The 15,640-nt window shown below is 36.2% G+C and overlaps 1 protein-coding gene across 10 annotated transcripts in view; it reads left to right on the forward strand.

Annotated features, from left to right (window-relative positions):
* Positions 1 to 15,640, forward strand: part of Cdk5rap2 (CDK5 regulatory subunit associated protein 2) — a 185,376-nt gene that overhangs the window by 21,868 nt on the left and 147,868 nt on the right. For all 10 annotated transcript variants that reach the window (XR_010051176.1, XM_063259938.1, XM_063259943.1 and 7 more), the window contains exons 4-5: positions 9,717 to 9,827; positions 12,951 to 13,027. Coding sequence is in view for 9 of the 10 variants with exons in the window: in XM_063259938.1 (XP_063116008.1) it covers positions 9,717 to 9,827; positions 12,951 to 13,027 (188 nt within the window). In the remaining variant the exon portion in view is untranslated. The remainder of the gene's footprint in view (positions 1 to 9,716; positions 9,828 to 12,950; positions 13,028 to 15,640) is intronic.

A 15,640-nucleotide genomic window follows, 5' to 3' on the forward strand; every position in this document is an offset into this window, starting at 1 on the left:
AGGCATTATTATTATCAATATTTTATATCTAAAGGAATTGAGGCCAACAGAGTGAACTTGACTAAGGTCAAATTGCTAGTAAGGTAGTGTAGATATGTTAATTCCTTAATTTATTCATTTAACAGGTGTTGGTTGAGCATCTACTGTGCTCTAAATACTGTGCCAATCCTTCCAGGAAGTAGGCATGAAACATTAAGTCCTTGCCTGCAGAAATGGATTATATTCATGTAACAAACATAATAAGAAATAACAAACAGGCAGATACAAATAAGATACACACAGATTATGAATAATTCTAGCCAAAAAAAGTAAGATCAATGTGTTACTTGATGGTGTGACTTGATGGGAGTGGTGGAGATGGGAACCACTTGAAATTAGTTGTTAAACAGTCACATTGGAGCCAAGGTGGGAGGGATGAGACCAAGCCACCTGGCAGGTGCTGCGGGGAGGGCTTTGCAGGGAGACAAGAGCTTACTTAGCTTCTGTAAAAGCCAGAAAGGCACTGTTGAGGCTAAGACTAAACAGGGAGGAAGATGTTACCTTAGGAGGTTGGAGAAGCAGGTTGGAGCCAAATCATACACCACTCTGTTTGATCCCAAGAATGTCGGGGAAAAATAAAGGAGAATTTAAGGTAGAGAGTGATGTGGGCAGATTTGCGCTCATGGAGCTCTCATTGCATCATACGTATATGTGTCTGTCCCATCCCTCCGTCCAGCCACTAGCTGTTTGGTAACCACCTTATTTCAACTAGAATATACAAGATGGATCTGATTCCCTATCTTATGTAGGGGTGGGGGGAGGCAGAGAAGCAGTAGCCATTGGTACAATGTTGAGTGAGCATTTCTGTGACAAGGAAAGTAAAGGAAGCATTGAGAATGATCCCTAGGCCAGCCAGAGAGAACTTTGAGGGAAGTAGTATTAAGCAGAGGAATGACTGGCCCCCATTGAAAGGGGGGCACCTGTATTTCTTTGTATTTATTTGGGCCTGTCTGGCGTTTGCGTGACCTTCTGAAGGCATATTTGCCATTCTCATAATTCTTAAGCTTCTTTAAACCTATGAATAGGAGAAATGTTTTTTCAAGTGTTGTTAAGAGTTTTAGCATTGTGTACAATATGGGCACTCTAAGCAACTGCCATAAATATTTTATTGGTAACTAATAGAATAAGGTTTCTCTTCATAGGAAGCATCTGGTGGGATAGACTTTTTTGTTTGGATGTTTTATGTGCTGTTTCCTGGAAACATTTAAAAGGAGGCTTTAATGAACCTACCAATTGTTTCATGTACTGTGCTTGTTAGCAACAAAATTGAAACCTTAAGTATTAACAAGAGAACCAAAGTCAGATAATTTGAAAATATGCTGAATATAGAATATGCTTATTATTTTCTTTTATCTAGTCCTAAAACTGTTTCTTAAAAAGTTATTTTTTAAAATGCCAACAAAATATCTAAAGAGCTTATATGTATGGAAATGTATACACAATGTGTGTGGAAATGTATCCAGGTACAGGTATTCTCATTTTGCTACATTTCATTTTAGTTATCTTTTAAAACAAAGAGATTGAGCTGTAATTTGCACATAAAATAAAACAATAGTTTTAAGTGTTGGAGAATATTGATGCATCTCTTCTCTTGTAACTACTATTGTAATAGAAACATAATTATAGTAAATAATAAATATATTTAAGTTATAGTAGAGATGTGATTATAGTTTTTTAATACTTATGCACAGTTCTAGGCTCATGTAACCCATCACCACAGTCAGAATATAGAACAGTTTCGTAATACCAAAAAATTCTCGTTTTTTTTGCGTCTTTGTGGTTAAACCCTGTCCCTGGCAACTGATGTTCTGTTTTCTTCATCCCTATAATTTTGCTTTCCCCAGAATGTTATATAAACAGAATCATACAGTATATAATCTTTGAGGCTGGCTCCCTTCTTGCAGCAGAATGCTTTTGGAATTCATTCATGTTGTTTATCAGAGTGGCTGGGTACTGTCCGTATTATGGCTCGACTGTTTATTCATTCACCCTTTGAAGAATATTTATAGTTACTCTACCTTTTGGTGATTGGTAATAAATCTGCAGTAAATACATGTTTAGAGGTTTTTGTGTGGATATATGTTTTCATTTTTTCAGGATAAATAACGTAGAAATGCACTTGCTGAGTCATATGGTAAGTGTAGGTATTTGGTAAGAAACTACCAAATGATTATGTGATGTGGTTGAGCATTTTACTTTCCTTGAGCAGAACATGAGAATTCAATTTGTTCTACATTCTCATTAGCGTTTGGTATTGTCAGTTTTTAAAATATTGTAGTTTTAATTCGTACTTCTGTAAAGTCTAAGGATGTTAAAAATCCTTGCCATCTGTATATTTTCTGTGAAGTTTTTGTTCAAATTTTTTGCCTTTTTTTCCCAGAAAAATTGATTTGTTTTGGTTGTTTCCTTACAGTTACATTTTGGGAGTTATTTGTATTCTAGATGTGATTCCTATTTTAGATATGTGATTTGCAAATATTTTCTCTCTGTGTAGCTCGACTTTTCATGCTCTTAACCGGGTGTTTCTCAGACCGAGTTTCACATTTAATGAAGCCAGTTTATTGACTTTTTCTCCCCTTGAAGATCAGGCCTTTGGTGTTACGTTTAAAGAACCTTTAGTCTTACTCTAGATTCCAATAGTTTTCTCTTATATTTAAAAAAAATTATGTAGTTTTGTATTTTACATCTAGATCTGTGATCTAATTTGAATGAACGTTTGTTTGATTTGTGAAGTTTAGGTCAAGATTAATTTTTGTAGAAGAATGTTCAATTGTTTGTACACCGTTTGTTAAAAAATCAAGACAATTCTTTTTTTGTTGACTTGTCTTTCCATCTATGATAGAAATCATTTTGGCCACATTTCTGTGGGCCTATTTCATATTTTCTATTCTGTTCATTCTTCTTTTGCAAAATTGTTTTGATCCATTTAATAGGGTTTTTTTTTGTCGTTGTTGCCTAAACTAAATTTTATACTTAGTATGTTTGATTTACAAAAAACCCTGCTGAGATTTTGATTTGAATCGTGTCAGATTTATAGATAAATTTCAAGAGGATTGGTATCTTTATTAATTTGAGTATTAATTTGTGAAGCATATATTTTAGGCTTTATTATATTCGTACTTAGGTAATTCGCTTTTTGGGGCTATTATAAATGGCAATTAAAAATTGAGCTTTTGATTGTTCATTGCTAATATGTTAAAATATAACATATATTTCACTAGTGAGTACTAGGATTTTATTTAGTAGGCTCATTGTGTTTTGTTTCTTCCTTTCTAATCTGAATGTCTTTTATTTTTTCTTTCCTTATTATATTATCTAGGATTTCAAATACAGTGTTGTTAGGAATTATGAGAGATCTCCTTTCTTTATTCCCAGTGCTAGGGAAGCAGTGATTACTTTTTCATCCTAAATATGTTTTCTGTAGATATTTCATGTTTTTTGTGGATGTACTTAGTATGTTCATTTAATTTCTGGTTTGACTGTTTGTTTTTTTTTTTAATAAATGACTCCTGTATTTTATGAAACGCTGTTTCTACACCTATTGATATGATCATATTTTTAAAAATTTTTTAGGCTACTTATGTAGTGAATTATCTGAATTGACTTTCAGATTGTGAGTTAGTTTTATATTGCTTGGATAACTCATACATATGAATGATTAATCTGTTTATTTGGTAAAAAATTGAAGATGTTTTATGTTCATGAAGAATTTGGCCTGTAGGTTTCTGGTAATTACTTTAGTCTGGTTTTGGTTTCTTTCATAAAATGAAGTGAGAGAGGTCTCTCATCTTCTGTTTTCTGGAGGAGATTGGGGAGAATGGTGTTATTTTTCCTTTAAAGATTCAGTAGGAATTGCTACTGAAATCATCTCCCTCTGAAATTCCCTTTTATGTAAGCCTTTTAACTACAAAGTCAGTTTTAAACATTATTACATAACTACTTAGATTATCTTTTTTTGGTGAGTTTTAATCAGTGGCTTTGAAGGAATTGGGTTTTTTAAATTATGTAATTTATGTGCATAGTTATATGCATTATTCCTGTATATTTTTTAAGTATCTGTATTAGCAGACCCTTTTTCATTCCATTGAACAATGCCTCCAGCCTTCTTTCATTTTTGATATTGATAACTTGTATTTTCTTTTTTAAAATTTGTTTATTGATTATTTGATAAAACCTACTTTTAGAATTTATTTTTCTATTTATCTAATTTTTGCTCTGATGTTTATTATATCCCTCATTCTCCTTATTTAGCATTTATTTTCCTCTTTTTTCTTTTGAGGAAGATTAAATTATTGATTTTAGACTTTTGTTTCTAAACTGTTTGATGGTATACATTTCTCCAAAGTACTGACTTAACTGCATCCTATAAATTGTGATACACTGTGTTTTCATTTTAGTTTAATCACAGTGTCTTTTAATTTCCCTTAAGGCTCTCTCTTTGATGCGTGGATTGTTTAGAAATGTGTTGTTTAATGTCCAAGTATTTGGGGATTTTTCAGTTTACTTTTTACTGACTTTTAGTTTAATTGCATTATGGTCAGAGAACATAGTTTGGTTTCATTCCTTCCAAGTTTGTTAAGATTTGTTTTATGACCCAGGATATCTTTTTTTTTTTTTTTGTTGACTCAGGATATCTTGTCAAATGTCATGCTCCCTGTAGTTATTGAGTAATGTTTCGTAAATGTAAATTAGATCCTATTAGTTGATAGTATTATTGTTCAGTTGTTCTATATTCTTGTTGACTTTTTGTTCTACTTCTGTGGATTAATAAAAGAGGAGTATTGGTATTTCTAAGTGTAATTGGAGATTTACCCATTTTTCTTTTCAATTCTATTGGTTTTTACTTTATGAATTGGAAGGTATGTATAATTTTAGGCATATACACATTAGGATGTTATATTTTCCTTATTATTATGGAATGTGTTTCTTTATGCTTGAAAAATTTTCTTTGTTCTAAAGTCCATGGTTTCTGATACTAATAACCATGTTAACTTTCTGCAATTAGTGCTTACATGGTAAATCTTTTTAATTTTAACCACTTCTGTGATGATATTTAAAGTAAATTCCTGATGCGTAGCATGTAATTTTTTTCTTTAAATCTGTTACCATATTCTCTGTATTTAAAGTGGAATATTTATTCCATTTCCGCCTAACGTACCAGTGTGTGTGATTAGGCCTACCATTTTCTTACTTGTTTTCTGTTTTTCCTTCTTCTGTTTCTCTGTTCAGACCTCTTTCAGATTATTTTAGCATTCCATTTAAATTGTTCTGGCAAACATTTGCATTTATCTTTTTGTATCATTTATTTAAAAACTTAAATTTTAGTGACTGCTTTAAAGATTACAAAAGATGAGTGTAAGCATACATACATACACACACTTAACTTTTTATTTCACCACAAGGAATATGTGAAAATGTTACTACTGCCCACCTCCAATATGTATTATCCCCGTAGACTACATTGTAGTTTTGTTTTTGACAGTTACATGTGTTTTAAAGAATTTTGGGCTTTTTATTTGAATTGCTTCTCTGGGTAGCTGCCCAGGTATTTACTATTTGTTTTTTTTTCTTTCTTTCATTTCTAAAGTTCCATGGTTCCTTTTGTTATACTTCTGGTCAGTCTAAAGAACTTTTTTTTTTTTTTTTTGATACTGGTGATCAAACTCGTGACCTCGCACTTGCCAGGCAGGTGCTTATGCTGCTGAGCTAAGTCCCTGGCCCTGAAGAACTTATTTATCATTGCTCTTTATTTTAAATTAAATGTGATATGTGCAGAAAAACGATGGACTCCAAAAATTTAAAAAAGCACTTTATTAGCTGAGCTCAGTGGCAACACTGTCCCAGAAAGAAGCCAGGTTAAGTGCCCACTGAGCCAGGGGCTGCAGGGAGTTATAAAGTAGCAAGCCCCAAGGTCAGGGTCTTAGGACCAGTTTGTCTCCATAAAAGGTAATTTGGTTTAGTTTTACAGGAACCAGGGAGGTAGGGAGGGGGTCATATGGGGGGTATGTTACAAGGTTGCAACTTAACTGGCAATTTCACAAGTTTTACAGGAAGAGAAAAATAAGTATAGCACATTTTGGATTTTTGAGTTTATAACGAAATCAGTTGATTTTTTTTTTTTTTTTTGAGACAAGATTTTGCTGTGTAGTTCAGGCTGGACTTTAACTCATTGTGTAGCCCAGGCTAGCCATGAATTTGTGATCCTGCAGCCTCAGCCATCTGACTGCTGGGATCACAGGCATGTGCCACAATATCCAGCTAATTTCTTTTTATAACAGATTTATTGCTGATGAATCCATTTTTCTTTGTGTTATATTTGAATTTTTTCCTACTTTAAAATGAAGAAAGAATAAAAATAATACAGAATTTCAAAACAAAATAATAGGTTAACAATGGTTAATATATTGTGTATTGTTATCTTCAAAGTAATTGCTCAGATTACAAGACAGAGTTATAAAAAAATGATCAAACAGTGAAAACACACAAAAAAAGTCTTCATTTTGTCTTTATTCTTCAAGGGTAGTTTTAGTGGATATAAAATTGAGGCATAACAGATTTTTGTCAGCGTTTTAAAAATGCTGTTCCACTGCCTCTGGCTTTTGTGGTTTTGATGAGAAGTCTGCTGTCATTTGAATCATTGTTCCTTTCCCTGTACGTAGTCTGTCATTTTTTTTAGGCTGCTTTTGAGAGTTGCTTTTACTCTTCTTGGCTTATCCAGTTTGGTAATTGATAAGCTGCTTCTGTATGTCTTACATTTTTTTCTAAAATTAGAACATTTTAAATTATTATTTCTTCAAATATTTTTTCTGTATCACATTCCTGTTTTTATTTGTCTTCTATTTTTTCAGGGACTTTAATGAATGTTGAACTTTTGGGTATTGTCTTAGAAGCTATGTTAAGTTTTTCAAATTTTCTTTTCCTTTATTTTTGTATTGAATGACTTGTTGATCTATCTAAGTTCATATTCATTTTTTGAGACCATCCGCTCAATTGGTTTTTTAGTATTGCATTTTTCAGTTTTAAAATTTCTATTTGGTTCTCTTTTATGCTTTCTGTTTTGCTATTGAGAATTTTTATCTTTCATTCATTTTAAGACCATATATCCTAATGTCTTGGAACATGACTTTACATATTATGAATATCAGTCCCTTGACTATAAAGAATTTTATATTTTGATATAGTCAAATGCATTTATTTCCTTCTCCAAAACCCTGTGAGATTGATTTTATTATCTGTGTGATAGAGATGAAGAAACTGAGGCTCAGAGAGGTAGTGTGGCCAGGGTTGCAGCATGAAAAAATTAAGATTGACCTTGATATTGTCTCCAAAGTCCTGGTGATTCTGCATTTACTTTGAGAAGTGAGCTTGGGTAGTGATTTTGAGAATGGAAAGGGAACAGCAGATGCATGGCTATAGTGTGGGCAGACATGCTGGATTTAGTAAAGCATCATCAGCACTTGTCACAATTTCAGACAGTTTTAAAAAAGATTTCTCTCGTCTTTTATTAAATTCTTTTGATTTTGCCTGTACTCCTGCACTTGAGAGGTTGAGGCAAGAGGACTGCTGTGAGTTCGATGTCAACCTGGGCTATAAAGTGAGTTCAAAACCAGCCTGAACAACATAGCAAAACTCTGTCTCAACAAACAAACAAACAAACAAACATTTCAAAAGATAAAAAAGAATATATAGCATAGTTCCCATACATCATTCTGTCAAGCCAATAAATATACATTCAAGCTCAGCCCCCATTTTGGAAGTATGCGATGAATTATTATTATTTTTTTTTTGTATTGAGGATTGAACTTAAAACTGTGTGCTTGCAAGGCAGGCACTTATGCCACTGAGCTAAATCCCCAGCCCAAATGAATTAGTTTTTGAGTCACAGTTTGGTCCAAGGTCACTAAAACTGTTTTAATTAGAACGTTATACCTTTTGTTCACTTTCGTGTTCTCCATTTACATACTCTCTCGCCTACCTTTTATTTAAATGATAATATACCATATAAGTAACAGTCTGTATCAGTGATGACAAACCTTTTAGAGCTTTCAGTGATAGCAAACAGCCAGCTGAGGCAAACATGCCATAGGTTTGCCACCAGTGGTGTATATCATGGTGTTATTTTGTTTTTTCAATTTTAAAGAGAAAAAAAAAAAAACAGTGATACAGAATTTCAAAACGAGATAATAGGAAATTAACAGTGGTTAATATATTACATATTGTTATCCTCAAAGTAGTTGTTCAGATTACAAGATATAAGCATGCATAATTGCTCAAACAATATAAGCACAAACCATTTTTTTAATGAACTAAAAGAAAGCAGTAATATAATGATCTTTGCTATTTTTCATATAAATACATATATAAAATATATGTTTTCTTTTCCCTTCCTTCTTTTTTGCTTTCACCCTTCTCAGTTGTTGCTTCCTTTTGAGCAGTTTCTTTCCCTTTCACAATATATATATATATATATATATTACAGATTTTGGATCTTACTTTTTCAATTTCTTACACTGTGGAGACAATATGATGTTAAATGCGAGTTTGATTTATTTCACTTATGAGTATGGTCTCTAATGGCATCCATTTACCTACAAAAGCCTCAAGTTCATCCTTCTTTGTAACAGACTAGTACAGCATTATATAAAAATAGCACATCTTTTTTATCCATTCCTCAGTTGATGGGCATTTAGGTTGTTTCCAAGATTTAGCCATTACAAATTGTGCTGCTATAAACATGGGTGCACATGTATCGCTGTGGTATATCATAGTGTTTTTATTTAACAATATTGTGGAGAAAATTTGCTATAGGAGTATACAAAGTGGTCTTTTTTTATTGGTTCTATAATATATCACCAAGTGGAGATAACCATAGATTAGTTGACTTTTAATAATTTAAATTAACCATAAAGTATAGGACTTTAAAAACCTTTTGAGGTATAGTATACCTACAGGAACACACACATATATGAACAGTTCAATGGATTGTCAAAAAAAAAAACAAACAAAAAAAACCAAAACAACCCTCACTCCTGTAACTATCATCATTGATAAGAAATGAAGCATCAGCATCAGTCTCCTCCTTCCTGGCTCCTCTCAAGTGCCACCTACTCTTTCTCTTCAAAGGTAACTGTCACCCTGGACTATTTTCAAGATTTCTAAATTTTAATGGTGCTTTCTCTTTTGTAATCAGTAAGTCCTCTGTGGGAGGATATCTTGAGACTGAATATATTGTTTTACAGTATATTCATCATCTGTTTAATGTTGATGATTCTTATGTTAATCAGTTATTACTATAGAGGTCAATTAATGATGATTTTCTGTTCCTTTAATTTTTTTACACTGATGAATTGAATTTTTTATGTAAAGGGATTCCTCTCTCCCTTCTCTTTTCTTCCTATGTCATTGGTGTGGAGTCATGAATTCTTTCTTTAGTCAAGCATCATTCACTCCTGTCATTATTCACTATCCTAAATTTGGCTGCTGGGAACCACTTAATTCTTCTGGGGGGTATAATTATAGCAAAGGTAAGTACTTTCTAGTAAAGATAAGCACTCCATAGTATTCAACATTCAAATCCATTTGGTAGCCTTGGAAACTATGGGATTAATGTGGGTACTATTTGTTGGAACCTCTGCCTTTTGTTTAATTTAGATAACCCTTCTGTGCTTATTTTTCAGCAAATCACTGAGCTGAAGAAAGAAAACTTTAACCTAAAGCTCCGCATCTATTTCCTTGAGGAAAGAATGCAACAGGAATTTGATGGCCCCACTGAACACATCTATAAAACTGTGAGTGGCCCACTTCACTCTGCTGTTTCTTTTCTTTCCTTGTAGTCGTTTCAAGCAGGTACTTGACTGATACTTGTTTTCAGAGTTAACTTGAAAAGGCAGAGGGTGCTCTCATTTAATTTGGATTGATTATGATGGGTATAAAGCTATTCAGCTGACCATTATATTAAGCAAGAGGCACATGATTAATGTTAAGGAATTCTTTTACCCTCTTTCTAACATCAGCATTCTGTTTCACTGTCTTTATCTCAATTGTCTGTTCATAATTATTTATTATTTAGAAATGGGCTATGGACTATTAGAATGGCTTTGGAATCGATCCTGGTAACCAACTAACTGGGGTAACTTTAGGCAAGTCGCTTCAGCTCTCTGGGCTTGCCCCACACTTGAGTGATAATCTCTGTGTCACAGGGTCATTTGTGTGGATTAAAATGGGATGACAGCTGAAAAGCTCCACACACAGTCAGTGCTTGACAGTTACCGTCACTGTCTTAGGGAGGATTCCTTTGGCTGCCCAGAGTTCGGATTGTCAGTTTTTCTGTGGTTTGACTTTTCTGTATTCTTTTGTGCTTGCCTAGAACTGTCAAAAAAAGAGCCCATTTTTATTTGAAGTCTTGACCTGGAGGTCTTTGTCTGAAAACAACCCTTGGTTCTGAAAGTTCAAAAAAGAACTTGGCTTTCTTGAAAAGACATGAATACAAACAATATTTTGGTGCCCATTTCTTAGCTCTTTCTGGTAGATTAGCCCTTGGCCTGGGAATAATTCTGTCTTTTGTCCTCTGAAATTTGTACCAGTGGAAATTTTTGAAGAGAGAAAAAGAGCTCTCCTTGAGTTTCAGCAGAGGAGTTTAAATGGACTTTTCTTGAAGAGGGATTGTTCTGTCCTGAGCCTTTTCAAGAATTGAAAAGCTCCCTTGTTCCTGAAGGCACAGTTTTTTCGATGTGTGTATGTGTGTGTGGGGAGTGTAGAAAGGCAATGAGGATGTTTCCTTTTTTGGAAGGGGGTGGTGGTGAAATCAGAATTGCAGAGGAAATTGCAGTGGTCTAAGGCATTTTATGTGTAAATTACATGGTCATGGTCTCTGAACTTCTGGGCTAAAGCATGTCGATTGCCCACGGTGTCAAGCACCATCTTGGATGTTTGTGTTTGTCATTTTGTAATTCTTGGGACACTCTGTGCAGTGGAGATTATCCTCCTATTACAGAGAGAAAACTGAGGCTCAGGAAGAAAATGAAGCTTAGGAAGATCAGTAACTTAACTGATGTCAGATAACCACTGTATGAGGTGGATTTTGAGCCCAGATCTGCCGATCTTTTGGTACTATGCTGCTTCAGTTATTCTTTCCCATTATCTGACTAGGTGGGCAGATTTAATTACCCTTTTCCCCTTTTCAATTAGGTTTTAAAAAACAGACTGTACAATGAAAAGATGTTCTCCCACTCTTGGATCCTAGATCTAACCAATATTATTCCTTATACAGAGGACTTTTATGTCTATAGAAAGAGGTATCTGATGAATGGGATATTAGCCTTGAGCAAAGCAGTCTAATGAATATGTTCGTTTTCTATTCTTTTTAAATTTGGTAGGCTGAGGTGCCAGTTGATTTGTCGGAAGACAGAGCTCTTAGAATATACTGTATCAACTCCAAAGTTGAAGCTCTCTGCCCTTGTGAGAGTTGGAAAAGGAATCTTCTGTTTTAGGGCATTTCTACAGCTTTCACAGAGCATTGCTGAAGCCATTTTATACTGCCGCTCAGTATCCTTTATGCAAAGGTCACTTGTTCCTCATATCAGACTTCTTTAGTTCTTGTGTGACAGTAAAAAAAATAATCAAGGCTTTTGTCATTTGCTGGCTTAGTTATGTTCTCAAATCTCCTGTGTTGTGTGGGCCTTTTCACTTGATTTTTAGGGGTGTCCAAAAGGAATAGCATTGGCTTTCCTACCTCCTGGATTTGTGCTTCTATGGACAGGTATAGTGTCATACCTCTAGATTTGTATTCCTTGGTAGTGCACAGGCTGGGCCTATGCCTGTCCTATTTATTCCACCATCTTCAGTGCGAGGTCTGTCACAGGTGCTTGGTAAGTGTAGAGGGAGGGAATGAATAAAAGAGTGTGCACTGACTTACTTTGATCTCTTTCTGGACTTGGAACCCATGAGATTCTGGTTCCGTGCTGTGACCTTTTCACTCTGGCTGTGGTTTTGACTTGTGATACTTGCTCTCCTAGGGCTGCTTGTGAGGAAGGAGGGAGGTATGGCCTTTGAGATGATAAATTTTATTGGCAATGTTGTTTTTATTTAAAATAATATACATGTTATAGTATAGAATGTAAAACCAACATGAAATTCTAAATAGGAGAGAGAATTGAGAGAAATCTCAGATTTACAGCATTCCTCTCCAAAAGTACACACCCAGAACACTGTCTCCACTGCATGAATCCACCTACTATTCCTTCTGGGATCCATTCCTGGGGAAGCGTCAGAAGCCTACTGTTGTTCCACTGTCTCACACAGCTTTCCATCTGCCAAAGATTCTGTCCTTGGATTCTCACATGAGTTATAAGCCCAGGGCCATGTGTGAATCCCTTTGTTCCGAGTTAAGAGAGAGACAGTTAGTTGGAGAACACCACAGTGTCCTATTCAGTTGTGGCTGTTTTTGTAAATGAGTGCCCTGAAATCTTATACTGGAATAAGACAGGCCATGCTGTGGCCTTCCACTTATCCATTATTATTTTTTTGTAAGTTGTAACGTGTTCCCACTGCTGCAGCCATCACATGCATGATTGTAAACAACCAGAAGTAATTGCCTTGGAATGGTAAAAGCAAAGAGTAAATTTACTTGGTGGAGGGCAAAGAACTTTTAAATCAGCCTCACTCGTGTGACATTTATGCTTTGATATTTGAATGCTTTGGCTGTTAGGAGCTTAGAACATGTACATAGTTGTTCCAAGTCTTGAGAAATCCAGAGCTTTCTTTTGAGACCACCAGTGTTTAATAATTCCCTTTTGCCTGTGCCTTGGGGCAAATGAGGGTTTTGAATCTAACATCTGCTATTACAAGCACTATAGGGATTGTAAGTCTTGTGTCTTACACTGTTTCTTTTCTTTCCTTATCTTGTGTGGAAGAACATTGAGCTCAAGGTGGAAGTAGAAAGTCTGAAGAGGGAGCTCCATGAGAAAGAGCAGCTGCTTATCAAAGCCTCGTGAGTACCTGTCATCTTGTCAAAAACTTGGAAGTCTCCAGGGCTTCTTGTGGTAGCTACTAGGCTGATCACTAACACAGAACCACTGCATTTCTAAGCCATTTGTTCTCTAGCTGGCCTTCAAGGACCCTCCAGGAGGTTGTACTTTTTATTTAATTACTTATTTTGCAACCACCTTTTAAAGTCTGACACATGGAAGGTGAAGAGATCCTAAGTGTACAGTGTGATGGATTTTCATGAACCATACATGCCGTGGAGTCATCTGGGTCAGGAAGTGGAGCATTACCAGCCCTTAGAACCCCACTCTGCTTTCAAGAACTTAGCCTTTTCCCCTGTAATGATCATTGCTCTGATCACTGTTACTGTGATTGCTTAGTTCTGTTTTCAAATTTTATATAAGTGAAATTGTAAAATATGTACTCTTTTGTGTCTAGCTCCTTTCCTTGGTAAACCATTACTGAGAATGGGAATCGACATTCATTTTCCTTGCTGTAAAAGTCAAGTATATCTGAGGAGGTACAGGAAGGTGAGGCAGGGGATTAGGAGTGGCTCCCATCAGAGTTAACTGATGTTAATATCTGTTACAGATACTGGAGTTCCTTGTAATGGTTTGTTTGAAAGGGGTTCTGTTACTTAAAAAAATTTGAAAACGAGCATTTTCATTAATTCATGTAATCAAGCAGTCTTTGAATAACAAGCATAGTTTAAAGAATGCAGCCTATAAATCAGTTGGTTCTTCATTCATTCATTACTAGTTATCGTGTAATTACCTATGTGCCACACACTGAGAATCTGAAGTCACTGCCTTCTTCCCAGAGACTAGTGAGAAGTATGTCACAGCTGGAGATGAGTGGCATGTAATGGAGGGGCAGTGACAGAGGGCATTTATGGGAAAAGTGAGGACACTCCGATGTGCTCAGTTTTGCTCAGTTTCCCATTACATGTGGAAACCTCAATTCCCATGGGGTTCTGTACATGCCTTGATGCTGAGACAGGGATGGAGTGTTTGTGGCCTTGTGTGCGAGTTTGTATGCGTCCACCTGGCTGGTGAAGGCCCTTTGTGATCTGATCAGATTTATTAACTTCAGGAGATATTTATTAAGCAGCATGAGAGCATTCCTCTGCCCAGGGCTGTCTGCAAGCTTATGTGGAAATGCTTCACTTGTCCGAGTGGGCAGCAGAGCTCCTGCTGGGTGTGGAGGGCCAGGAGCATGCAGTCTGGCTTAGGGCACAGCAGCCCTGCTCTAGACCAGGCCAGGATAATTCTTTTCATTGCCACAGGTCCAGCAGCTGGAAGTTGGCCTGTGTTGGCTTTGAGCAGATTAGAAGCCCAGGCTTGTCTTCTGAATTATGCTGAACTTGGACACATGGTATTTTCTGAATGAGCAGATGAATTAATAAATACAACCAGATTAACAGGCTTTTTTTTTTTTTTTTTTTTTTGGGTGGTTTTTGTTATTTTTTGGAAGCACATCACTCTCTGGGCAGTAAAACGAATCAGCTTTACCAGACCTAAAGATCAGTAATAGAATTTGATCTGTTTCATACTAATTTCCATGCCTGCTGCAGGTCTTGGCTGGGATTTGATTTCAGCTAGGCATTTATATGTGGAAACCCTAACTCACAAGGGCTTGTGTGCATGCCTTAGTGTCAACACGCAAGATGGCCTTGAGGGCCTGTGTGTAAGTTTGTATGTGCCTGGCCTGCTGTTGAAAGCCCTTTGTGATCTGACCAGGTTTATTAAGTTATTCAGGAAATATTTATTACATAGCTACTGTGTGTTCCATGGGACAAGGTTGCTGGGGATACGTGGAGGTTACCTACATTCCAGTGGTGGTGATGATGATAAAATATCTGCAGTAATAAACGTATGCATAGAAATTGAGAGAAGTATAAAGAGAAAAATAAAGGAAGCATGTGAGTTTACAGCTGTGGCAAGGAAAAGTGTCCTTGAAATCTGAGTCATAAGTAGGGATTAAGCAGGTAAATGGATGAGGTCTTCAAGGAGAAAGGAACATCTGAGGAAATGCGAGAAGACTAGAACATTAACAATGTGGTCTTTATCCTGAGATCAAATAAGCAAGTGTCACTACGAAGAAGTTTCCTTGTTTCGTTATTGCTATTCAGACCATTGGCTGGTGGGGAGCAGGTGGCAGAGGGAGCTGAGTGGAGCCTGGGAGATGCGTTAGGAAGCCAGTCCAGGCGGTGAGGCGAGAGCTAGGTGTTGGACTCAGTAAGTGGTGGGTAGGGAAGAACTATGGGGAGCAGAATCAGCAGCTCTTGGTTTTGGACAAGGAGAGGGATGTCAAGGACAACTCCTGTCTGGGGTTAAGATGAGGAGCTCTGTTTAAGAGTGATTCACAGTGACTTTACTTCTTCAGTGTCCTCTCCACACTAAACACCTCTTTGTTTAAAGCACAGCTCAGAGATGCTGTGACTTTTCTCCTTGCTGCTGCTCTGACTTTGCCCTGGCAGATCTCTTCCCTCTTGGCAACCCGCCCCTCCCAGTGCCCTCCCACCACCTTCATAACGATTCAAAGGTGGCTCACACACAGCTCCCCCACTCCACATCAGCCTCTTCACAGCCTTCGCTGGCATACAGTGACCATCCCT

This window comes from Cavia porcellus, unplaced genomic scaffold, assembly GCF_034190915.1.
Source record: "Cavia porcellus strain 051 isolate PalLab524CR breed Dunkin Hartley unplaced genomic scaffold, mCavPor4.1 scaffold_1, whole genome shotgun sequence".
Classification (NCBI taxonomy): domain Eukaryota; kingdom Metazoa; phylum Chordata; class Mammalia; order Rodentia; family Caviidae; genus Cavia; species Cavia porcellus.